This window comes from Cotesia glomerata, linkage group LG8 (assembly GCF_020080835.1).
Source record: "Cotesia glomerata isolate CgM1 linkage group LG8, MPM_Cglom_v2.3, whole genome shotgun sequence".
In the NCBI taxonomy this organism is placed as follows: Eukaryota; Metazoa; Arthropoda; class Insecta; order Hymenoptera; family Braconidae; genus Cotesia; species Cotesia glomerata.
Genome location: NC_058165.1, coordinates 6,897,932 through 6,924,803, shown reverse-complemented (window position 1 = coordinate 6,924,803; position 26,872 = coordinate 6,897,932). Strand labels below are relative to the sequence as shown.

The following is a 26,872-nucleotide window of genomic DNA, read 5'->3' as shown; positions in this document are numbered from 1 at the left end:
TATATTATTATATTATTTTATTTTATACATAAATGTCGCTGTTATACAATATCTAACTCTATTTATGACTTTATCCAATTTTATAATTATAGTTATTACAATAATCTTTTATTGTGGGAAATTCACTTATTTACAGTGACTAGATGATGATTTTTCAATTTTCACTATATGAGCATTACTTAAGTAACTATATCTCCGAAATTATTGAAGATAGACCTAATATAGTATAAAAATATTTTTTGTAGAAAATTTTGCAAGCTACAATTTTGATTTCTTATAATTTTCTGCTAAAATCAATATTTTAAAATATAGGGTTATTTTTATAGTAATTAGAAAATAATTTAGTATTTTATTAAAAATTTTTGAATAATAATAATAAATTAAACTATGCTTGACATATGTTGATATTTAACATCAATAATTATTTTAATTTTGGATTCTTAATTTTCATTAGGAATAAGCCAATAAAATTATTCAATTTTTAGATGACAAAAGTAACTAAACTTAATTCAAATTTCAAAGGTTATTTACTTGCATAGTAATGACTTTAAAAATTTTCTTATAAATTTATGTTCCTCATAAAAAACTTAAATAAATTACATATTTTTTAGATCATCGCAAATATTCCTGAGCTAGGCTTTAACAATTATTAACTAAGACAAATACTTGAAGATTTAAATAAAAATAATAATAATAATAATAATAATAATAATAATGTCAATGAATAAAATGTAGTTGGATTTGTCAGCAAATGTAAAAGAGTGTTTGTCGGACTAAAAGTGTCACAGGTACCAAAATGTCAGTTAACTTACGACAAAGCTGTCCATCTGTAGTCTCCTACCTGTGTCTCGTCATCCTGACAAGAACCGACGACCGCGAGTCTTTACATTCCTTTACCTTACACGGCTCGCGAACCAACAACAGTTCTCTACGTCTTTTTATTTCCTCAAAACAAAAAATAAATAAATAAATAACAAACATTTATACCTTACCGATTACGATTAAACTTGTCAAATAATTTACTCACTTTTTTCCGGATAAAAAATAAAATAAATTCATTTCCATTTTAATGATATTAATTTAATTATTTTTTTTTTTATTGAGGGTCCAGTCTAATTTGATATTGAGTGTAAGTGGAGGATAAAGTTTTGAAGTCTTAGGAGTTGTCTCTAGAAGGAGGATTCTCATAAATGTCTTTATCCTTAAGATATGAGAGGCTGTGGGCGTTTGCTCGCGGATATTCGCGGACATGTATGTATAAATGTATGTAAGCTTAGTGAGGTGGTTGAAGTCATTGTAGTGGGCACTGTTTGCTGGAGATAAAGATACTAAATAAAATAAAGTGTAAAAATAATATAACGAGGAATGGAGAGACAAGAAGAAGATGTTACTCATGACAGCGCGTAATACGACACTCTTTTACCGGCTGAATAATCACTTTTTATTTATTTTTCTTTTTTCAAATGTTATACAATTTTGTTTAATTGTTTTGACTTCAGTAAAAGTTGATTTTAATAATTTTTTTTAATCGAAATTCAATTATTTTTTTCAGGAATTGGTACAATTTTTTCAATTATTTTGACTTTAATTTTGATTTTCTTATTGAAAATTTGATAAAAAATTTTTTTTCATTGAAAATTCAATTCAATTTTTTTGATTTATTCTTTTCCTTTTCGAAAAAATTTAAAAAACTTTTTTGATTATTATAATTTCAATTATTTTTTTCAATTAAAAATTAGAAAAATTTTTGTTCATAAAAAATCAAATTCAGTCTCAAAAATTTTTATTTTTTTTTTTTTTTAGTATGAAAGAAATTATACTATTTATTAATTATTTTAACTTAATTTTGGTTCTAAAAACTTTTATTCAAAAATATTTATTAATTAAAAATTATTTTTGTTTTTTATTAAAAAAAAATCAATTTTTTCATTAATTTTAACTTTTGATTTTTTTTAATTAAATTAAATTTCTTAATTTTATTTTCAACTTTTTTCATAAAAAATTTTCATATTTAAAAAAAAAGATTAAAATATCCCAAAATTTTTTTTATTTTTTTTTATTAAAAAAAATCTTATGCTTTCAAAATTTATTCCATCCAAAATTAAATAACAAAAAAATTATTTTGAAATACAAAATAAAAATGTAATCAATTTTCTGTAACAGATAAAATGTTCCATTAAAAAAATTCATTTTTAAAAACAATTACCCAGTTATTCAGGTTATATAAATAAAATATCCAATAAAAAATTAATGACTAACATTTTATCAAAGTAGACCAACTGTCCCACAAACAATATCCAGGAATGCGTGAAAAAAACTAACAGTTGCAAAATCTAATATTCACAATACTTTACGAGCAAATCGGCGGTCGTTTTCTCCGTCATAACCGTAAAAAAAAATAAAAAAAAAAACATAAACCGAGTATCCGAACATTTCACATAATACAAAAAAAAAAAATAACAAAAAGCAAAGCCGGAGTTTGAGTATTTTCCTAAGCGTTGAAATTCCTGAGCGATTAGTGTTGGCGGATTAACGTGGGTAGAACTTAGAACCCGGTCTACTATAACCATAACTACCTTATACTTAGCATACGCTCTACTCGGCCAGATCTTAAAGTCTTAGCCTCAGTCTTAGTCTCTGTCTGGGACACAATGATACCACAGGGCGTAGGGTTACAAGAATAACAACACCAATAAGACTAAGAATAAGAATAAGACTAAGAATAACGATAATAAGACCAAGACACAAGGGAAAAATAAAAAATAATACCTAAAGAAGGCTCAGGATAAGGAGAAGCAGCTTCAAGTAGAGAGTTAAATAAAGGTCCTGACCCGGGGCGATGTCAAAGGTGAGGCCGCACCCTTTCATTGTCCGGCCCACGTGACCACACGATTACGCGTCATCATTCATGTCACTGCCTTTTTTCGTTCCTTCATATGAATATACATCCACATCCACATCCATGTCGGTCTGGCCTTTTTAACCTTCCACCCACCTCGATCCATGATTTTACTCCAATCGCCGATGACAAATGTGTCATGTGTCGAGTTTATTGTAGGTGAGATTACAATTGCGTTATTTATTAATTATTGATCCAATAAGTCACGATTTATTAAAGTTTAAAGAAAATTATCGCTTGGTTTTAGTATTCTTGATTATGAACTTTGAAAAACTCTTCTATGGCCAATTTTCATATCATGACATTATTATTATTATTAATTTTATTATTGTTGTTGTTGTTGTTGTTGTTATACAAGCACAATAAATTTTTTTAAAAATAGTTCTTGGTTTCACCGCCAGATGGCCAGAGCCTCTCGCTAGCAGAAAAATCTTACCAGAGTATATAAAAAGACAGAATTTTTCTTTATTCTCAAAGTATATTATTAATGACTACTTAATAACCAATTTAGCAGTAAAATAAAATCTCTATCATCATGACAATCGTTTCTAAACAAGATTTTATCAATTGCCATTTTGTCAAAAGAATTTATTTACCAAAGTGGCTGGGTTATAAAGTCTCTAAGTTTATAATTGGTTATAGTTACCAATAACAAATAAATAACATGGATAAGATGTGTATCTATAAATGTATGAGTGTATGAGTATGTAAGAGTAAGAGTAACAGCAATAGTAATAGTTACAGTGATGGTAAGAGTAAGAGTACAAATGTACTGACTTAATTACACCATTGATCCATGGGAATATGTCGGAGTCGGAGCGAGATTGCTCTTTTGCTATCTCGATAATGGTTTACATTAACTACGAGATTAAGCTTTTTGTGTTAATAATAACAAATACATACTTAGATTTCTTATTTCTTGATTCAAAGTAAAGGTTACCGGTTAATTTATGAGCTTATATTATTAATTACATTTTTACCTTTGTAATTTTCATCGTTAAAATTAATTAGTTTTATTACAATATACTTTACTGCTTATTGATGGGTACAACTAAATGTTTATTGTTGTTCATTTGACCTCAACGACTGATTAACAAAAAATTGTCTAATGTGAGCCTGTTTATACAATTATCAACTTAGATAATTTATTATTATAAATTCAACCGCAAAATTGGTCATAATAATGTCGTTAATCATATACTTCAATAATTGATAAAAATTTGATCTATTGTCCAATCTACATATACAATCTGGTAAGATTTTTCTGGGAGCGAGAGAGCGTAGTCATCTAGTGGCGAAGCTGAACACTAAGATTAAAAATAACTACTGTAATGACTATATCTCCAAAATTATAGAGGAGCTATAGCATATAAACGTTTTTTGTAAGAAATTTTATGAGCTGCAATTTTGGTATTTTATGATTTTTCCATAAAATCAATATTTTACAAGTTACACGGAAAAATAATCCTATGAAAAATTACTATAGTAATATCGTAATCCAGGACTAGACTTTCAGTATCTCGATTTTTACGATGCTGCCGTCTACAGAATACAATTTGAATTATTGAAAATTACGATGTTATTTAGTAAATTTTTTTCCGTAAGAGCAAGTAAATAAGGACGAATACTATATGTTTTAATAAAAGAGAGACAGAGTCTAGTAGTTTGCGACGCCACCACCGAAAGATGACCAACTGCTGTATCGAGGGTCTTATTATGTGACTGAACAGAAACTTTAAATATTCCCTCCTATTGCGTGAGGGGATAAACCTTGGACTTGAGGTGGAGAGGACACCGGGTTCGATTCCTGGATGATACAGAATTATTTTTTCGGTGACCTAAACTTCTTTTTAATTTAAGTGATAGAAATTTACGATGTTGCATCGTATAAATTACGATATTTGAGTTCTGGTCCGGCACTGCAATGTCCTATACTAAAAATTACGATGTTTTCATTGTAATTTTTCGTACAATTTTCTTTCCGTGTATGATCATTTTTATATTGACTAGAAAATAATTTTTCAATTCATAGTAAAAATTACTATGTAAGCACTTTTTAAGTGACTATATCTCCAAAAATATTAAAGATAGAGCTATAGCATAAGAACATTTATTATAGGAAATTTTATACGCTACAATTTTGGTCTCTGATGATTATCTCATAAAATCAATATTTTAAAAGATATGGTTATTATATGATTTAGTATTAAATAAAAAAATTTTTAAATAATAATGATAATAATAATAAATAGATTTTTATTCTGAAATTCAAAAGATATAATGGAATGGTTGCTCCATTTGCAACAACTCATTCTAAAAATAATATAATAATAATCCTCGTGTGTCGTACTGTATTGTGTATCTTTGGTTAATTTATTATCACTCTTGAAAAAAAATCAAACTAAAAGTGCTTTCGCAAAGACATTATTGGATTTAACGTTTGATAAATTGACGTTTAAAAAAATGGGTAAATTAATGTGAATGTAAAACAGTTTAAACTTTAGCGACAATAAATAGTCGATGTCTCGAATGAAGACGTAAATCTTTGTTCGAGTGTGTGTCTCTACTCTGTACTGTATTGAGGATGCAGAGTGTATGGTGTATGTTGTTAATGTATGAGTGGAGCGAGTTTGTGGACACTGAGAGCTATTAATTCATTCATGCATTGTCACGCGTCAAGGCAACTGTTTGTCTGTCGTCAGATTACTGAGACCAGATAACAGGTAGTGAGAGAAACCTTCTGATGCATACGCATACTTTCAATACGCCTTTTTATACGTCATTTCAAGTACTTGCTGAAAAATTTTATTCATCCACTTTATACTGAAATTATTTTGAAAGATATATTTTAAAAAGAAAAAATAAAAAACTATTCTTAATAATAAAAACTACCTTGATGAAAGAATTTATTAACTGTTGATCAATCACATTTTATGAATGATTTATTAAGTGTTAATAGATATTCATTAAATCATTTTATGCTTACAATTATTTTTTAACAATTATTAAAGCTTATTAAATATTAACAATACCTTCGATTAGTGTACATAAAAAAAAATTACTTTGTCTGAGATTCAAACCTTGGACTTCTAAAAATTTTTAGCGGAATTAAATACTCACATTTCAAAATTCTAACTGCGAGAACTGCAGTCACCTAGCGGAAATTTTTTAGACGAACTTTTTGATCCAATTTTAAATTATGAAATTGATCTCATAACTGAAAAAAAAAACATTTAGTTTTTTGATGAATTAATTTCTTTAGAAAAATTATTTTGATTTATTAAATATAACTAATCATTTTTTAACTAGTGATAAAAGTTTTTTTAAAAAAGAACATTTATTAAAAATTAATTAATTTTTTTAAGTGGATATGTCTCGTTAACGGTAAGATGTAAAAATCATCAATAAACAAACTATGCCGTAACTTTTTGTAATGAAGATACGATACTCTAATTATATTTTCCTTTAAGAAAATTCTGTAACTTGTTGAGCATTGTTTTATTCTTAATTTTATTTCCAATATTTTTTCATTCAAAAATAATTGATGATTTTGATCTAATTGAATTATCTATTGAAGTTATGAAGTTTTAAAAAGTGTAAAAATTTAATTTTTGTACTCACTTTTTATTCAAAAATCTAAACAAATATTTATTGACAATTATCAAATACTCAACTATTAAATGATCTTATTTAATTAAAAAGTAATTTATTAACTGGACTGATGAAGAAAAATTTTATATTGGGAAAAATGAGCAATGTTGTAATAAGAAATTAATATGTTGCAAATGTTCAATAATTTTATTTCTTAGCTAAGGAATTTTTCTAACAGTAACTTTCTTGTTGAAAAAAAGTTTTTTAAATTTGGAAGAAAATAATTTTGAATAAACATTCGCAAGTTGTCTATCTAAAACTTTTTTTTTCCCAATCTAAAAATTTTTTTTTCAACAATTAAGTTATTTAAAATTGTTTAAAAAATTTGTTTAAAATTTTTGACAAATTAATTTCTTATTACAACAATGCCTATTTTTTTCAAAAGGAATTTTTTCTTTCATTGCATTATTTATTAAACCTTTAAATGTCAAAAATCACTCATTCATTTACTAAAGCTTATTAAATATTAACAAATTCTTCTTTCATCATACAATATTAAATTTAGTAACTTTTGCATGTAACAATTGCAAGAAAATGTTAAATTAACGCGCAAATAACCGCGCTGAATTCAGAAATGAAGGCTCCGAGGTGACTATTTGTCACGTAATACCGTGCTGATATGATCTAGAGGTCGAGAAGGTGTCGTGACCACGACGTAAGACACACTGAGATTAAAGACCGCAAAGAAGGGGCGCGAGGGGAGATAAATGTGTATTCACATGTCGTACTGCAATGAGAATTTAATTGCTCATGGATAGCTCTGTAGTCTCTTTATTCTGTACTAGACTCTTCAGTAAATAGTTTTACTTTGCTTTATATATAATATACACATATATACATACATAGTCAGGTTTAAGTTTACTTGGAGCGTAAACTAATTTGCATCCCAGAGCATCACCATATCAGGATGCTACGGTGGTTCACGCGTGCCAAGCAAATAAAAGTAAAGTCTATTTCTCAAAACTATAAATAAATAACGCCAAGAGAAACTAAACTGGATGTAAAATGTTAATAGTTGTGTAAATATTTTATTTAAAAAAAATATTACCGAATTTTTTTCGGCTACGGACAAAAAAAAAATAAAAAAATCGGCTGGTTATCAAAGCACTTAAAGTGTCATTTTTTGTTCGGGATTTTAATCTTTTGATAAGAAAAAAAATAAAAGGAAAGTGGTCGAGTAGGCAGAAGTCCGTGATGTCTGATGCGCGACGGGTGGTGGATAGATATATCGGGATCGAACGGGAGGAGGAATCCCAGTTAGTTCCAATACGTATTATATGGTACCTGAGATTGGAGTTCATTAGCGAGCGGCTGGATGGTGGCAGGCAGAAGTTGAAGCAGCCGAATTCCTTCGGTACTTTTGCTGAGTGACCTTTGCTCCTTGCCGGTCAAACTTGTTCAGCTGATGTCACTCGCAAACTAAAAGGAAAAAAAAGATACTTGTGGATTCAGGAAAAATATTCTTGGAAAAATTCGATTCTTGTTTTGAATAATTTAGAAAGACAAATCGAAAAAATAAAATAAAGAGGATTAAGATAAAAAGTTAAATAGTCAAGAATTTTATCAGTTGGAGCGAATTATTCGACATAATTCAAGTAGTTTTATTCTTTCAGTATGATAATTTCCAAGTCAAATAAATAAGTAGCCTAGCAACTAACTAATTAAATTAAAATCCAATTTTGATTTATGATCCTATAATTTATGGTAAATGGTTCTTTAATGATGTGTTTTATTGATAGAAAAAAATTTAGTCTACATATTTACTCTAATAAGATTTTTCTGCAAGCGAAAAACTGTGGCCACCTAGCGGTGAAACGAAGAACTGGTATTTAATAAAAATGATCAATTAATTTCACGTTACTTAGACTACAAGTCACTAATATAGATTGATTTTACACAAAATTATTCATTTAATACCCTAAAATTTCCATAAAAATAGGACAATTGAATTCTAACCAAATTTCGGACATTTTTATCATTTTTTTTTTTTAAATCGTCAACTGAAAAATCACCAAGCCAATTTTTAATTGTATTTTTTCAAACTATAAATCGTTTATTTCAAGATTTTTGCTAAATATCAGATTTTTATCAAAATAAGCCACCATTTTATAGGAAAAATATATTGGATTTATGTTTGATCAGCCTAATATCGAACTAATTAAGTTGTAATCCAATTTTAAAAATGTTAGATGAAGAATTGCATTCTAAATAGTTTTTACATGATGTATTCTATTGTCAGGAGAAAGTTTGGTCTTGATATATACTCTCATAAGATTTTTCTGCAAGCGAGAGTGTGTAGCCACCTAGTGAGGAAGCGAAGAACTATCTTTTAATAAAAGGTACCAAATAATTTTACTATTATACGGAAATGTATTGATTAACAATATTGTCTTTCAGTCAAATTGTTTTCCTTCAGTTCAAGTTCAAATTTGATATTCAAGATCAAAGTGTAATATAGGCTTTAAATTTTGAACTCTGAAGAAAGAGAGATTTAAACAAAATATTAAAATTTTTGAATGAAGAAATGATAAAATTTCACGCATGAAGTTCTTAATTAAAATTAACAAAAAAGGTGAAAATAGCTGAAGAAACAGGAGCAACGACCGGGAAGCAATTCGTCCATAAAAAAAACAAACTAAATGCCCATTGAACTCAAAAATGAACAAAAAAAGCATCTAGTCATCGATCGAAAAAATTTCTTTAAATGAAAATAAAAAGTTGTGGGTACAAAAGTTCCATTAGTACGCGGCGATTTATACGGAAGTTGAATTACACGGGCGATTATACACGGCTCCTAATTCAAGCCGCTGAGCCTTGTTCTACTCGGATAGAAGGGAGCTAAAAGCCAAGATGGATAGAGCCGATCAACAAACGAGAACAAGGCAAAGAGGAAGAGAGTCGATAGGGGATAAGGCTGTTAATTTACGTTTTATCCAGCCCTTTAACTCTCCACGCTGAGGATCAATCGTCAATCGTGGGTGGTCACACGATTTGTGCCCTAAGGATACCTCGCTTCAGCTTATTCTCCTTCTCAGTCAGATTAAGAAGAAGCTATAGAAACAATGCACGTTCGATTAATTAGAAGAGTTTCGACACATCATGCTGCTATTTTCTCGTTTTGATTATTTTATTCTTGGCATATTTTTATTAACAGAAATTTTAAGATATAATTGTCATTTCACTGAAAAAAGAAAATCAGTTGATTCGACAAAAATTCTATTAGACCAATAAAATTTTTTATTATTAGACTTTTTTATCTTGAGACTTTTTTTCATGAAATATCAATGAATTATCGTATAAAGTGTCCAAATAACGTAAAATCAACAAATATTTTGTTTTAGAAGTTAGTTCGTAGTTTCACCGCTAGGTGGCTACGCTTTCTCGAGAGCAAAAAAATTTTACCAGAGTATATACAAAAATGAAACTTATTTTTATTAATAAAACACATTATTAAAAATTATTAAAGATGAATTAATATTATTATACATTAAAATTGAATTTTAACTTAATTAGTTAATTGTTAGATTGTCTGAATATCTATCTGATAAAGTTTAGCTCGAAAAATGTTGCCTTAATGATAAAAATCTTAAATGAAAATTTTATAGTTTTTAAAAAGACAATTAAAGATTAAATTTCATAATTTTTAGTGAATTTATTAAAAATTTCTCGAAATTAGATTAAAATTAAAGATTTATTTATTTTCAGGGAAATTTCAGGGTATAAAAACGATAAGTTGGTGCAAAATCAATCAATTTCAATGAAATGCAATCTCAGTAACGAAAAATTAGTAAGTTTTTTAGGAGTTAGTTCTTGGTTTCACCACCAGGTGGCTACGCCCTCTCGTTTGCAGAAAAATCTTACTAGAGTATATATAAGGACCGAATTTTTTCTAACGATAAAATACATTACTGAAGAACTATTTACAATAAATTTTTTATGTCTCGCAATTAAAATTTTCTCGAGAATATTATTCTTAAATCAACTAATTATTTTTTTCTTTTCATTCATTAGTTAGAGAAAAATAATTAATTGATAAAATGTTGATAAAAAAGAATGTTTACAATAAATTAACCCAGTGACATTTTAAGTAATAAAAGACATATGTCAAGTCATCAATCATCAGACATCAATCCATCAGCTAGTAGCTCTATGTTCCATAAACTCTCATGTCTTCGCAGTACAGCGTTAGTAAGCCAGCTAGAGTTGCTCTAGATTTTCTAATGTCATCCAGATAATTAACTCGTGCGTTGAATTTCAATCAATTTCTACTCCTATTTTTATCCGTGATTCCGAGAATTCATTCTCCCCACATTGAACATCGGTGATTAAACATCAATACAAACAAGAAGTTTTTTAGTTCGATTTAGAGGTTTATTTTTAAAAAATTGATATGATGATGATAACGAGGAACTAAGATAGTAATAACCGCAATAATGACAAAAAATAAATAGTGTGCAAGTCACACAAGTGTAAGGTGAGTGAGGTCGGTGTCAAGACCGCAAGAAGTCACCTGCGACGTGACTAGCGCTCTTCTTCTCTATTCTCTAGTCTCTTTCTGTGCTATATATCTTTACCCGAAGATAATGTTTTCACCAGATGGAGTTGTATCATGCACAAGTCATCATTCCTCTGCACGAAATAATAAGTGTTTAGAAAAATTTATAATGTGATCCTTCTAGAGCCGTTATGTGTCTTGAATTTGTTTTTCAGGATAGAAATTTATTTTTTTTCAGAAAATTTTTTATTTTAATCAATTCATTTCTTAGATAATCAAAAATATGGTCGGACAAATTTTGAAATTTAATTTGTGGGTTAAATATTAAAGATACAGAAAAATTATAGGAGACCTTATTTAGAGAAAATTAAATTTTGTATTGAATAAAATTTTATTGATTTTTTTGTCTCTCTTATCATTGAGCTAGAATTTCATTTCATTAAAATTTAAATTTGAGAATGTTTGATAAGATTACGTGTTTACAAATTTGAAATCAAAATTGTGGGCTAATTATTGAAAATATGAAAAGATGATAAGAAACTTTTTTTGTAAATTTAATTTCCTGCAAATAATGTTCTTATCAATTTTATCAATATTGGATATTTAAATATTGAATATTGAAATTGCAAAACTGTAATGATGCATTTTGTGTGAGGGAATGGAAGTTCGAGGATTGCCAATGAAAACTCCGAGTGTAGAGTGTGAAATGTCGTAACTACGTGTCAAAAGGCATAAACACTTTTGTCGAAAGACAAAGAAGGCATTGAATGTTAAATAGCAGCCAGCTTGGGTGGTTTTAACTTTTTTATCGCTAATTTTTATTGTTTCTCAGCGAGAGCTTGTTTGTTTGTTTGCGTAGAAGATGAGGTCGCTGGAGCGTTTGTAGTTTGTAGGATAGGATTTTATTATTTTATTGGCTGTCGTTATGGGAATTGACTGTCATGTCGTAAACTAGTCAAACATTTGAGCGACACCTGCGACAACTGGCTAGTTTAGAGTCTTATTTCTTTGAGTTTATCACCAGTCTTGTATTGACGCACTGCTTTTCCTTACAGGTTTCATTGTATAGTTGTTTCTTTTTTTTACCAATGAAAAAAAAAAATTTTTCTTTTATAAAAAGCTGTAAAGGATAAAAAAAATTCAGCTGTTATAAAAGTTCAAATTTTATTATTATTATTATTATTATTATTATTATTATTATTATTATTATTATTATTATTATTATTATTATTATTATTATTATTAAACTTGATAAATAAATGATTATTTTTTAAAAAAATCTAAACATTTTTTTTTTTTAAGTAATAAAATGTAATATGAAGTTGCTTGAATTTTTTTAAATTGTTTTGGAAGATTCTTTGAAAATTGTTTTTAAAATTACAATTTTTTTTTTTTTTATACTATTGGTTAAAATAATTTTAAAGATTATAACAATAGTAATTATGACTAATTCAAAATTTTTATTCTATATTTTGTTATCAGAAAAATTTTAATTTACAATTTTGTTTTAGAAATATTAAGAAAATTTTGACTTGAAAAAAACTTTTCTGAATTTGATTCAACATAATTTGAATTTTATTATTATTTTAAAAATTGTATTTATTAATTTATTTTATATTTTATAATTTATTTTCAATTCCGCGGATTTTCGTGGTTTTCGCGGGCTTCCGCGGTTTGATTTTTTCAAGAGAATTCACGCTTGCAGGTACTCATTTTAAAGGGAATTTGAAGCTCTACACTCGTATCATTATGAATTAAAAAATAATTAATTTTCAAAAATATGAAATCGCGAATATTTGCGTAGTTAAAAAAAAACCTTAAAATATCAAAGTATTAACTCATTTCCTAATTCTGTGTTGTGTAACAGTAATTAAAAGCGATTTTAAACATTTTTTATAACAACAATAATAATAATAACAATAATGATATTAATAATATATAATAGAAGTAAAGTCGACAAGAGGCCGCGCCTTGAAGTTTACCAGGCATCGAAGGTCGTATGACGATTCAACAGTACTCTTGAGTGTATTATATGGCGATTGTGCGTCCTATTAGGCGAGGTAAAGGTAACTTAGAAAGAGGTACAAGCATATAGATATAGATATAGGTAAAGGTAAAGGTGTGTTGGTCGCTACCGACAAAATAAAATCACGAGAGGTAAAACGAACACGTAGTCGTAACTACGTGTTCGACTTAACGCCGGAATGCTTGGATGGTTGTGTGCCGACGCATTCCTGCAACTAATTAAATCCTATTGTCAAGTCTAACTAAAGGAGTTAACTTGAGATTAAAAAAAGAGAACTTAATGGAATGGAATTAAATGGGAAGGGAGGGGGCCGAGGTCCTTCGTAGACTTCGTGGGCGACAATGTTGGCTTTCAATTCTCACTTTTTTAAAAAATATTTATTATTGTTGTGAGGTTTGACAATTATTTTCTTGTCTTGTCAGTTATTAAACAAAAGGCTAAATATATTTATCACTATTGCCGAGGAATAGAGTCTTTGTGACGGCTAGCTGGTGTCGAGTAGAGGTCATCCAATGTCGGGAACAATATGCATAAATATATAGATAAATATAAATAAATATTTAAATAAAATAAAATAACCAACGCGTGGCTGCGTCACGTCGCTTTGCTTGATAGTAAATACTAAGTCTAGTCATCATGCAGATGTTGAGGTTAAATAAGCGGGACTTTAGGTACTCTTTACCTCTAACTTGTTATTACTTAAACTTTCGCAGCCTCTCTTCATCTAAAGATGCGATAATCTTTCATTAAACATTTCTTTTATGCAAAAAAAAAAAAAAAATTGAATAGATGCTCGGTTCAAAATATTTGAACCTAGATAAATGATATTAAGATTTTTTTTTTAAATTGCGTATTTTTTTATAAAAGTTTATGAAACATTAAATGTTTCACGAGAAACAGAAAATTTAAATATAGCAATTTTTTTGATGAAGAAATTCAGAAAATTGAGATTTTTGTTTGGTATTTTCATAAAATTTGAATTTGATTTAATGTTTTGGCTAAAAAGTACGAGATACGGAAAAATTTATGAGAACTTTTTTGTAGAGGATCAAATTTATTATAAAAGAGTATTTTGTCATTTTTCCATATTTGCAATATTTAACCCAGAATTTTGATTTTAAATGTGCCAACACGTGATTAAACATTCTCAAATTCAAATTATGAAATGAAATTCTGGCTCAACCCACACTGAAAAAATATATATGCGCATATATGCTGACAAAAATACATATACGTCGCACATATAAAATATATACGCCACATACTTTTTTTTTGCCCCCGTATATACGGCATATATTTTTTTTCAGTACGGGAATGATAAGAGATACGCAAAAATTGAGAGACCTTGTTATAGCGAATTTAATTTTCTACAAGAAAAGATTCTTATCATTTTTTCGCATCTTCAATATTTAACCTATAATTAAGATTTTAAATATTGTAAAATTTTGAGCGTGTGTTTCTATATCTGAGATAGTTAAAAAAAAAAAAGAAAAAAAACGAAGCACGTTTTTAGATCGATTACCAACAGACTGATGGTAATGGTAATCGATGCTCATGCCCAAGTTTGAGAAATCAACTGCACTGTTTAGTTGCATTACAGTAATAGCGATCGAGTTTAAACCTAGAGCCGGATTAGACAGACCAAGAACTAAACGTAGAGGTAGATTAGCTCCGGGAAATGAAATTAAACGATGATGAGTAGGAGAAAGGTTCTGCAAGAATAGATCAAAGTTCGTCAATGTTCGTTATAGCTTGTTATGTGTTCCACACTTTTTGCTTATAACTTACAACTGATTAGGTAAATCAGAGGCATAAAATGAAGATAGAGTGCATTTATGTCTACATTTAGGGAAAGTTCACACGTGAGATGAAAAATGGGATCTAATATCAATGCGGGATTTGTTTTAGCTGAGCTTCTTAGTTGGATTTATGGAATCACGTATGCGGTAGGTATGCGGTTGATGATTCAAAGAAAGATTGCTGGTGCTGTGTTTAGTCCGATTTTATTGGAGCGAGATTGAGAGAAAGGAAATTGTGTTAAGGAATCCGTTTTTTACGGCCTCTTTATGGAACTTGTGATGGTTTTTAGTCGTTTTGGGCATCAGTTAATGGATTTATGGATTATAAAAAGCGTGGTGCATTCATTTTTATCCTACTTTTGATATAAAATGAAAAATAGATGCTAATTTTATCAAATTTATTGAAAAAAAAAATTATTTCTCCATTTAAGATAAAATTTCAGCATGATGCACCTTGGAAACAATATGGCGGCCGTAATTTTGAAAGGATAGAAATGACATTGAAGGTACTTATTCCTAGAGGTATCTTGGTGGTTCAGTTTGAATTTAAAGTAAATCGGTCAATTAGTTTCAAAATGGCGGCTAATAAAAGTTTTTGAAAATTGAAAAAATGATACTTTGAGGATTTTTATTCATTTTGGGTATCAGTAAATGAATTTATAAGCTGTAAAGTGCATAATGTGTTTATGTCTATCATATTTTTGATAAAAAATGGGATATAGATTTTAACTTTATCAAATTTAATAAAAAAATCATTTTTCCATTTAATAAATTGGAATTTCTGCATGGCGCTGATTGCAAACAGGTTGACGGCCATAATTTTAAAGGGATCGAAATGGGACTGAAGACACTTGTTCTTAAAGGAATTTTGGAGTCTCAGTTTGAATTTGAAGTAAATCGGTCGATTACTTTCAAAATGGCGACTAATAACAATTTTTGAAATTTAAATAAATTATACTTATTGTGAGTATTTTTTTATTCTCTAGAGCTGCCTTTTAATGAATAAATAAATTTATTATTTCGATGGTTGAATCATTAAACCTTCCAGGTAGCATGTTAGAGTGTGATTGCAAGCAGGAGCGATAAATAATAATTATAAAAACGCATCGAAAATAATGAGAGAACGTTAAGGTGTCATACATATTAAATTGCCATCATATTCGCACAGCAAGATTGTTGTTCAACATGTTCGAAATAATTTAAGCTTCAGCTGGTGGATTATGGATTCATGTCGTGGCTGGATTTTTCAGGCATCGATCATTAATCAGAGCAGTATAAATAATGATAATAATAATGAAATAAAAAAGAAAAAATCTCGGTAAAATAAATCGGAAATTGAAAGTTGAAAAATGAGCGACTATACTAAATACAGCGCACAGCCATTGAAATGTCACCTGTCAAAACACCTGTCACTTAAGGTCATACCCCGTCCTCGGTCGTTTATTGTCAAACATTTATTGTCAACTCACTCGATAAAATTAACCCAATTAATAATAATGCTATGCTGATCAATCTTTAAAACTCTTTGAAATTATTTCTAACAACGAATAATAACCAATCAGTTTTAATAATGTTTACTGGCAATAAATTAATTAACTTTATTGAACGTTAATTAAGAAAATTTTCAACCCGAGTGCTTTATATTGTCATAAATATTTATAAACAACTCAGTTATTCTCTTATGCCTCCATCATTAACCTTCCTACCGTAAATTAAATAGACATTACTGATTGCTGCTGACACTATTCGGATTGAATTACAGTTTACTGCTCACTTTGTGTGTGATGACTAGTTTTTGTCAGAAAAAATTTACTTTATTGAAAATAGTAATTATAATTTCTTATTTAAAAAAAAATTTTTTTTTCATTTCGATTTTTGAAAAAAAGTTCAGTGCACAATCATAAAAAAAAATATTGATATGATTTTGAATTAGAAGTGTTATTTTTTTTTTTTTTTTGGACTTTATTAGTCACTATAAAAGCGGCTACAATTTCTAAAATATCGATTTTAAGAGAAAATTATAAGAGACCAAAGTTGAAGCTATTAAAATTTCCGACAAATAATGTTTTTATACTAGAGGTCTATTTTCAATAATTTCGGAGATATACACTGATGAAAAAATTAAATTGACTCAAGAGCCAAAATCTTGAACCAAGAATACCATTTTGAAAAAAATGATTTTCTTGAGTCAAGAGAATAAATTTTTAAAACAAGAAAATTTTCTCAAACCAAGAATAATTTCTTAACTCAAGAATTTATTCTCTTGATTCAAGAAAATCATTTTCTTCAAAATGGTATTCTTGGTTCAAGATTTTGCCTCTTGAGTGAAGTTGATTTTTTTATCAGTGCAGTCACTTAAGTAGTGCTTACATAATAAAAATTGAAAAAACATTATCTTGTTACTATAGAAATAGCCAAAACTCTTATTATTATTGATATTAATTTTTTTTATTATATTTAATATAAACTTTTCAAAGATAGGGGAAGGGGGGGAGGCAAAGTGGGCCCCCTAAAATTTTTTATAAAAAAGGTGAATAATAAATCATTTATACTTTTGATAATGATTAAAAGTGGTTTTTGTCAAAAAAATTGTGATTGATTCTAAAAAGTAAGAAAAAGAAATAAAAAAAACGGGTCATCAAATTTTGCCATATTGCTTTTTCGTAAAGGGTAATCAGAAACTAAGACTAAAAAAAAAGAAATAAGTGCTCGGAATTTTTTTTGTAGAAAATCAAATTAACTATAAGTTAGTCATTCAAATGTTTTTCGTAGCTCTTCTCAATGACGAGAAAAGGATAGAAAAACGTAAATTTTATGAAAAAATTGGATTTGGTGGTCCATACTCCCTCGCCAGTGTGAGTTACGATCACGCCACGATGGGCAGTTTTGTGGAGCATTCAATTCTAAGTAAAATAACCCATCTTTGATTGAAATAATGCTATGAAATGCTGCTGAGCTATAAAAATTTAAGGAAACAACTCAAGTTTTACGTGTATATTTAATGGGAAATCTTTTCACAACTTGATCGAGCTCGTCAAATTTTTATTCGTCTGAAAAAAATCACAACTCAAAGCTTTCAAAATGTGCGAAAAAAATGTTCATGTCAAGATTTTTGAGGGGGCCCACTTTGCCCCACATTCTAGATTTTTTTATTTTAATGAACACATCATATCAATGTTGAATTACAAACAAGGGGCTAAAAAGTAGTGTAAAGAGTAAAAAAAAAGTTAGGATATGACCTTTTTTTCCTTAAGGAGCCCACTTTGCTCCCCCCCCCCCTTCCCCTATCCAAAAAGCACACTTATTCGTTGCTTAAGTTGCAAAAAATTATTGACTATCAGATATTTAGTCAGTAACGATCTTTAGGAATATCTTAATCAAGATTCACCAGAAAATAATATAAAAACGTTCATAGGCATCAATTTATTAGGCTTGATGCGAGATCGTTAAAAATAACAGGAAAAGGTGAATATTGGTGTTTAACAGAGTTTATTGATTGATAAATATCTCCTGATTTTTAATGCAGGCTGTTAACTCTTTTTAATGCTGTGCAGGATAATGATCTCGAAAATTACAGCTTAGCTGTTTACGACAGTTTTAATTTTGGTTTTACTGAAATTCACGACTACCCAGAATAATTATTTATTTATGAGTGCTTTGGTGGTGTTATTGCTCTTTACTTTGATTGCTTCAACAGTTACATTTTTAATTGATGACGAACATAAATTTATTTATTACATTTTTATTATTAAAATGCAACATTCAACTGATTTCATTCAAAAAATTTTCTATTTAAATCAATTAGATGATTTCTCGATCTCAATGATCCGATTTCTAATGAATTAATGATATTTAAAACAGAGCAGCCTTTTTTAATAAATTTATTTGCTGACATCCGTCAATTAAAATCTCTTATAGAAAAATAAATAATAATAAACTAATGAATATAGAAAATCATTTTTCTGATTGTGATTTAATAATTAATAGTTCCATTTTTTTATGTATGATTTCAGGTGAAGTATCGAGTGATACCGTGTCAACAGGAACGGTACCACGAGGTGGAGAACGCGTGGAAGCTGCAGATTTAGGCCAGCACACGGATAAGTTTGACGAGAGCACCCTGGCCGCTAACACAGCGATCGACGCGAGGGGGGGAAGCCCCCAGGGTGCCCATCTTTCGGGGGCTGTTACTCCGCGACCACCCAGAGGTCGGAGGAGGCCCAATCAGAACGGACTTGACACTACTCAGGTAAGATAAATAATTATTATTCTTCTATAAATATAATTTATACCAAAAATATAAATATTAAAATTTACGCATAAAAAAATATACAAAAAAAAATGTTGTTTCGTAGTTTTAAGTACATTTTTGTATTAATTAGTTATGTTTTTATATATTTAATTATAATTAAAATCTAAAAAAAAAAAAAAAAAAAAAAAAAACGATCAAAAGTAAACTATTAAAAATGTATTTTCATACATATTTGATATCTTCTATATATAATTTTAACATTTTTTCTTTTAAAGGGTTTCTTGTAGTGCTGTTAGATCACTCTTAAGTATTTGTTGATTTAAAAAAATTTAGAACCATTTTTAAGCTTTTGTTTTCTTCGATTGATAAAAAATATACAAAAAATATATCTGAAACTCCCTTGTTAACAAAATTAGCAAAAAAAAATTTTTTAGCAGTTGAAACAACGAGCAGAGAGTGTGTGTCAAAACACGAGCACAGAAAATCTTATCTACTCAATTTATACATAAACAAATGTAATAAAAATCTTTTTTTGCATAATATGATGGTGAATAAAACAAATAATCTTAATGAGCAAATTAATTAATGCAAATATTCATTAGTTAAAATTGTGTTGTTTATGAAAGTAATAATAAGAAACAGTTTTATTCCAACATAATAAAATAAAAGTACGTGTGTCGTGCAAAATATTTGCACGGCTTTAGCTATTCATAACAAAAAGTAAAAAAATCAACAGCTCGGTAAATAAGTAGCCATATTGATATTACACAATTTTGAAGCAATGTGACATAGAGCACTTACTTATGCTTGTGATTTACGTTAGACTAAAAAAAATTGAAGTGTTTAATTTGGTAGAGCCATTTCTGAAACCGTTTAAGAGCTTCTAAACTGCTAGATTTACCGTTTAGCATGAAAGAAGTAGGAAGTAGTAGCTAGAAGCCAGTAACTGGAATAACTTAATGGTGACAATGATTGATATTGACATCTGGATCTGATGATTTGGTTCCAGGTTAAGACGGAGCGTTTAACGCCAGACAACAATTCGACATCGTCGAGGAGTGTGACACCGTCTACTTCGAGTCACCCTGGCACGCCACCCAATGCTGTGGCACTGGGAGGACCAGAAGGTCCACCCGCGCCTCATCATCTCAAACATATGGAACAGATGATGGGGAGGAATTACAGCGACTTTATGAGAAGTCTTGCTGCCAAGTACAATAACGCCAATCCTAACGAGTATGTATTTGTGTTTAAAAGTTAATTTCAAATTAATATCAAGTTAATATCAAATCAAAATTCAGTCACTATAAAAGTAGCCATTAGTCCTTAAATATCGATTTTAGGAGGAAATTATAAGAGATCAATGTTGTAGTTTACAAAATTTCCTAATCAAAATATTTTTATAGTGTCGGTCTAACTTTAATATTTTCGGAAATATAGTCACTTGAGTAGTGCTTACACAGCAAAAATAGCAAAATCATTATTTACTCATGATAAAAATAACCATAAATATAAAACACTCACTTTAAGACACAATTACATAGGACCAAAATTATTGCTTACAAAATTTCATAAAAAAAAAGATTTTTATACTATAAGTTTATCTTCAACATTTCCGGATAAATAATCACAAAAACAGTATTGACATGCTGGAAAATAAAAAATTATCATTTAGTCACTACAAAAATGGCCATAACTCCTAAAATATCAATTTTAGGAAAAAATTATGAAGGTCCAAATTTGCAACTTACAAAATTTCCTACACACAGCGCTTTTTTACTATAGAATTATTTTCAACATTTTCGGAGATATAGTCACTTAAGGTAGTACTATCGGTTTTAGAATTGACGTTAAAAATTTGATGAAACTTGGCATAGGGTAGAAGTACCGTTTTTAGCCGCCTTAGCACCATTTTTGGCCAGTTAACATTTGAATTAATTTATAAAAAATTATAATATTATAACCATATTTTTGTTGAGTTTTAAAAAATTTATAATAAAACAAATTAAGTTTGTAATGGTTTATTAATATAAATTCATTTCTATCGTCTATTTAAACAATAAATGGCCATAAACGGTACAGTGGCCACAAACGGTACTTCTACCCTATAGGTACATAATAATATCTTAATTAACCATTTAAATTTTTGGAGGCCTACCGAGAACTGAAAAAAAGATATTAATATTTACATATTTTTGCCTTTACCATTGATCCTTGTAAAAAACACAGACTTTATTTTATTTCACAAAACTGGACGCTCAGATTCTTATAAAAATTTAGACAACGAGAGAAAATAACATCTAGAACATATTTAATAACAATCAGTATGGTTTCAAAGAATATGAGAATATTTGTTAATAAAAAACATTCAAAATTTATCTCTGTCTCACTTTCTCCAACGCGATTTAGGATAGGGAAATCTACTACATTAATCAAATAAGGTTAGGTCTTGGGATTTGACTCTTGTGATATCGGTAGTACTACCTTAAATCATGCTTACATAGTAACCGAACAAAGAATGAAAACTACAAATTCATTAATCCTTAAAAATACTCTGTTAAAATATTTCTACAATTGAGAATTTTAGGCCACCTAGCGGTAAAACCAAAAACTAACTTTTGATTTTTCTTAAAAATTAAACCTAATAAACAAATTTCATTTATGTTCCAGTTACTTTAGTTCTCCTCGCAACGGATACCCTCCAGGCTTCGACCCGCGGTTTCCTGGCTTCAAAGCAACAGCCACCCCCTTTGTCGGCCTAATGGCGCCTCTTGGAACTCACCCCCAGCCTCCAACAGTCCCTAGTTCCTCTCCTCTCACTGGCAAAGAGCCAAAAGAGCCAAAGCAGGACTCGCTCTTTGGAAACCCAGTTTTCCCACCAATGTTGGACATGTCCTCGACCCAAGCGTTGTTACACATGGTTCGAACAGCGAACGCGGCTCAAAACGCTGCGGAACTAGAAACTTACCTCAAAGGTACGTTTAAAAAATTCTAAAATATTTTTCTGCAGAATAAAATTAAACGAAACAAAATTTGCACAGGTGCGAATAAACGAGACGTAGGAGTGACGAGTCCTCTGGATTTGTCAAGCCCCGGGGGGTTTGCGCCTCGAAAGCGGCCCAGAATTGAGACCAAGAGGCCGGGAAGTGTCTCGCCGAAACCAAAACCAGCGACAGCTGCGCCTCCTAGGTCGAGCACACCGCCACCGGTGAGATGTCCTTCACTCTGTGGACACATGCCCTGTGGCGATGGCCAGGCTGTCAATCGGTGGAGCATTGAAGACGTCGTTAACTATGTCTCCTCGATCGACATCTGCGCGGAGTATGCACAGGTGAGCTTTTTTTAAACTCTACCCTTGTTTGCTTTGTAATTTGTCTTGTCATGTATTAGCAAATTCTCCAGCAGTTACGAAACAAATCATATATTAATATTTTCAATTATTTTTATTATTATAATCCGGATAAATAAACATGAAATTTTTTTAGGGTAACTTAAAAAATTGATTAATTTTCAAAATCAATTTTTTTTTTCAATTTTATTATTGTGACGTAAATATATTTTAGTATATAAACAGAAAGTTCAATGTTAATAGGGCAAATATTTTCAAAGTTAGGTCACAGAAGTGACAAATTAGGAAAGTAAGGACAGTCTAGCAATAAACTCGATTTCAATCGAATTTATTTATTTAATGAAGATTTTTAGATGAAAATCATAGAATAATCTCATCGTATAAACATTACAAAACATTACTGCCATATTTGTAAGATTTTCCGTTAAAATAATCGATCAGAGGCCTACTGTAGGTCTACATGACCCCAGAAAAGTCCTGGCGTTATGTATACTTTTGAAAAACTTCTCTGCTAGCGAGAAACACTCGCCATCTAGCGGCAAAACCAAGGAATAGGTTATTTCATACCGTCTAAATTTTTTAATTTTTGAGGATATCAGTTTGAATTCAAATTCTGACTGAAAGATGAGAGATACGGGAAAAATGGTAAGGACTTTTTCTACAGAAAATAAAATTTTCTACAATAAAGGTTTTTTGTACCCTTCTGGTAAAGAATTCAATTTTCTAAGAAGAAAGGTGTCCTATGATTTTTTCAGATTTTTAGTCCAATGATTTTTTCAGATTTTTAATATTTAACCCAGATTTTGAAGATTTGATCATTTTCTATTGAATTTTTGACAAAAATAAAATTTATACTTCTCTAGTTTTTGATTTGATGATTTTTAATGACTTTGATCGTTTAATAATCACCAAATAATCTTATATCATATGGATCAATTTTCATAGCAATGAATTAAAAAAATGGTTTTTTCGGCCTTATAAGTGCGTATAACTCTTTCAAGAACGATTAAGATTATTAATTTAGGCGGGATCATTATCGCGTTTTTTTTCATCGGTGATCATCATCCTCGTCATCATGAAGATTATTATCTTGGGCAATAGCAATAGCAATAAAATAATATGTAAATAACAATAAACCGTATGGAGATAGTAATGAGTAGAGTAGAGATCAGTATAAAAACTAAATAAAATGAAATGAAATAAATAATTGGATGTTTAAATAAGTCCCAAGCGTGTTAGTACGTCAAGACGTCCGGTTTTACGGATCGTAAATCTCATGCTCGCACGCGTGTCTCTTGTTCATGAATATTCAAGGAGGATGTACGGTATCTAATGAGGAGATGTTTCACGTCTATCATACCCGATCATTCTATTAAATGACTCAATAAACTCTCCATCGAATTTATTTAAATATTCAATAAAAGTTCAGTTTTACTGCCCGTTTATTTATTTATTTATTTATTTATTTAGTTAGTTATTTATTTATTTATTTATTTATTTATTTATTGTTTGTACCGCTAATTTATTATAGTGCCAATTATTCAATTCGGTACATCAGTTTTTAGAGTCAATAATATTCCAATGAACTTTTTATTATTTTTTTTTGTATGCAAGCAAATTAAGTAAAAAATTATTAAAAGATATAAAATTTATAGAAGTCATAAAATTTTTTAATCATAATTATGATAATTTTTTGAGCATTCTTAGAGAATAAAAAATAATATATAAAATTATTATCTCCAAGCTTAGACTACTTTAAAAAAAACTACTCGCGAAGATCTGAAAAAATGCAAAATTTAAAAAAAGTAAAATTTTTCAATTTTAATAAATTTTTTATAATTATAATAATTTTTATGTATGTACACACTAATAGAATTATTTTTTAACATTCAATAAGCTATGTTAATTGTTAATAAATGATTTTTAACATTAAATGACTTAGAAAATATTTATTAAAAGTTAATTTTACTAATTTTTTTAACTGTTAGGAATACTTTGATTAGACCCTTGAAAAAAAAGTGAGTACGAAAATAAACGGTAATTATGCAGAAGTAGGGCTCCACCTATCTTAGATAAAATTGAAATTAAAAAAAAGTAAAAAAATTGATCTTTTTAAATATGTTTTTTTTTCAAATTGTTCTTCTTCACGGCGGACTTATGATAAAAATGATAAAAATTATGAAAATTAAATATTTTAGTTTTTTTTTTTTTCATTTAAAAGTTAAAAAATTTACGATTTCAAAAATTTCCAAATTACAATATTCTGAATTTTTTTTCTCATTTATTCTATTTTTATCACTCTTTAAAAAAAAATATTTCAATAATCGCAAAAAATAGTATCGTTGCCATTTAATTGAAAAACACCTAAAATCTTCAGTTTTGAACTATCAAATGAAAAAAAAAAAAAAAACATTAAAATATTTAATTTTCATATTTTTTATCATAAATCCGCCATAAATAAGAACAGTTGGAAAAAAAATATTCAAAAAAAATCAATTTTTCGATTTTTTACACTCAAAAATAGGTAGAGCTCCACTTCTGCATAATTACCAAAAATAATCATTCACACACAAAAAAAATTTTTTTCTCTTCAAACCAAAGTGCATGCACGATCGTTAAAAACCAAAGAGGTCAAAATCATTAGAAAGTAATGATCTAATGTAGAGCTAAGTACGAACATGCTTAAGAACATATCCCATAGTGATGATGATGTTAATGTAGTGGTGATCGTTAACCACCGGCAGTGAAGTAGAGGTACAGGTACGACAATGTCTGCAAAAACATGATCGGATCCCGATCCTCGGCTCATCTCGATCCATACTCGTCATGCCTCCCACGTGCCCGACTATCAACTATCATCTATCGCAAAATCGTGAACGAATCATTCGACTTGATTCCATTGCATTATAATCCAAGAGTTATTTATTATCATCATCATCATAACTATTACCAGGATTATTATTATCCTATATTATAATTTTTAATCTCCTGAAGTAGCATCACGTTGATGATTGAATTCCATATCCACCGTGACTTATAGATCATCAACTTTCTACACCGCGACCTCATGATCTCTTGCAACTCGGTTGTAGACGCAAGTACGCGTAACACGAGATTTTTAATGTTATGTTCGTTAATTCTGCAAACTACGAATCAATTAATCTGCATGCGAGATTTATATTTTTATTGTAATCCACAAAGTTCTTCCCGGTTAAAAATCTAAATAAAAATAAAAAAAAAAATTCACCTGGAGATTTATCTCATGCAAATTGTCTAGAAAGTACGAGATTTTAAAAACCGATACGGAATTTCATTCTCCGTACCGACTAATACGAATCTTTAGAATAGTTCCTGTGGAATTTAAATTATTTACGAGTGGTCATAGTCGCGTGGTCCAGCTCGTGCGTTAATTAAAATCCGTATGCACGTGGTGCATAAATAAAAAGGTGAGTCTGTACTCACTATCAGCTAAATAAAAGTACTCAGGCAAAGCTTTCTATTTACGTTCGCGTGGCTTCTGTTCGGTTCGTTCTTTAGACTTTTGTTTTTTTATAACTGTTTGCTACTTTGCTACCGTTCTTTTGATAACGGGTTTGATAATAAATACTTTGTGTGTCTGTACACGCCCTGATATCTGATATTCAGACTTAAATTACCTTAAGTAATAAGTAGTAACGTAAATAGAAGTTTTAATTGTCTGGCTTGGGTATCAGTGCGTAATTACGGTCACTCTTAAGAGTTAAAGACCCCATTAAATCATTGATTTATAGAATGTTTATAAAATAATTCATTTTGGAAATTTGTTTCGAGTAATCTTCCTGAGCAATCTTAAGAATTTTTTTTTTTAAATTGCAAAACTGACTTTTTTGAAATTTTCTTCTTTCAAAATGGTCAATTTTTTATAACTTTTTAAAAAAAATCTAAAATTTACTAATTAATTGATTTTTGAGCTTTTGAGTTCAAGAATTTTTAAATAGTTTAAAAATATCTTCAAACGGCAATATTTTTTGAACGCGTAGTTCAATTTTGCTATTCTTGACGGAACTTAGTGCAATTTTTTAAGCCAAGAAGATTTATGAAAGATCTTAAGTCAATTAATTAATAATCTCAAAAGTTATCTCTCGAAGCCGTCAACATTTTTTTGGTCAATTTTTATTTTTCGAATATCTTGTTTTTCTTTTTGAAACTCATAAACTACTTGACCACCTGATAAAAAAGTTTATGAAGACTAAAGAGTTAGAAAATTTAATCAATTGCCGCAATCCTGGTTCAAATCGGAGGACTAGTTCACGAGTTATCGCCAAAAATGGAAAGATCAAGAAAATTTCGACATTAGTGTTCCTAATCCAGTGTTTTTTCGATATAATTCTAAAACTACTCAACGGATTCATTCTAAATTTT

General features: G+C 29.1%; 1 protein-coding gene across 1 annotated transcript in view; it reads left to right on the top strand.

Annotated features, from left to right (window-relative positions):
* The window catches only part of LOC123270221 (nascent polypeptide-associated complex subunit alpha, muscle-specific form-like), an 89,670-nt gene that overhangs the window by 19,308 nt on the left and 43,490 nt on the right, over positions 1–26,872 (top strand). The window contains exons 2-5 of the mRNA XM_044736188.1: positions 18,884–19,119; positions 20,132–20,358; positions 21,793–22,097; positions 22,164–22,453. Coding sequence (XP_044592123.1) covers positions 18,884–19,119; positions 20,132–20,358; positions 21,793–22,097; positions 22,164–22,453 — 1,058 coding nt within the window. The remainder of the gene's footprint in view (positions 1–18,883; positions 19,120–20,131; positions 20,359–21,792; positions 22,098–22,163; positions 22,454–26,872) is intronic.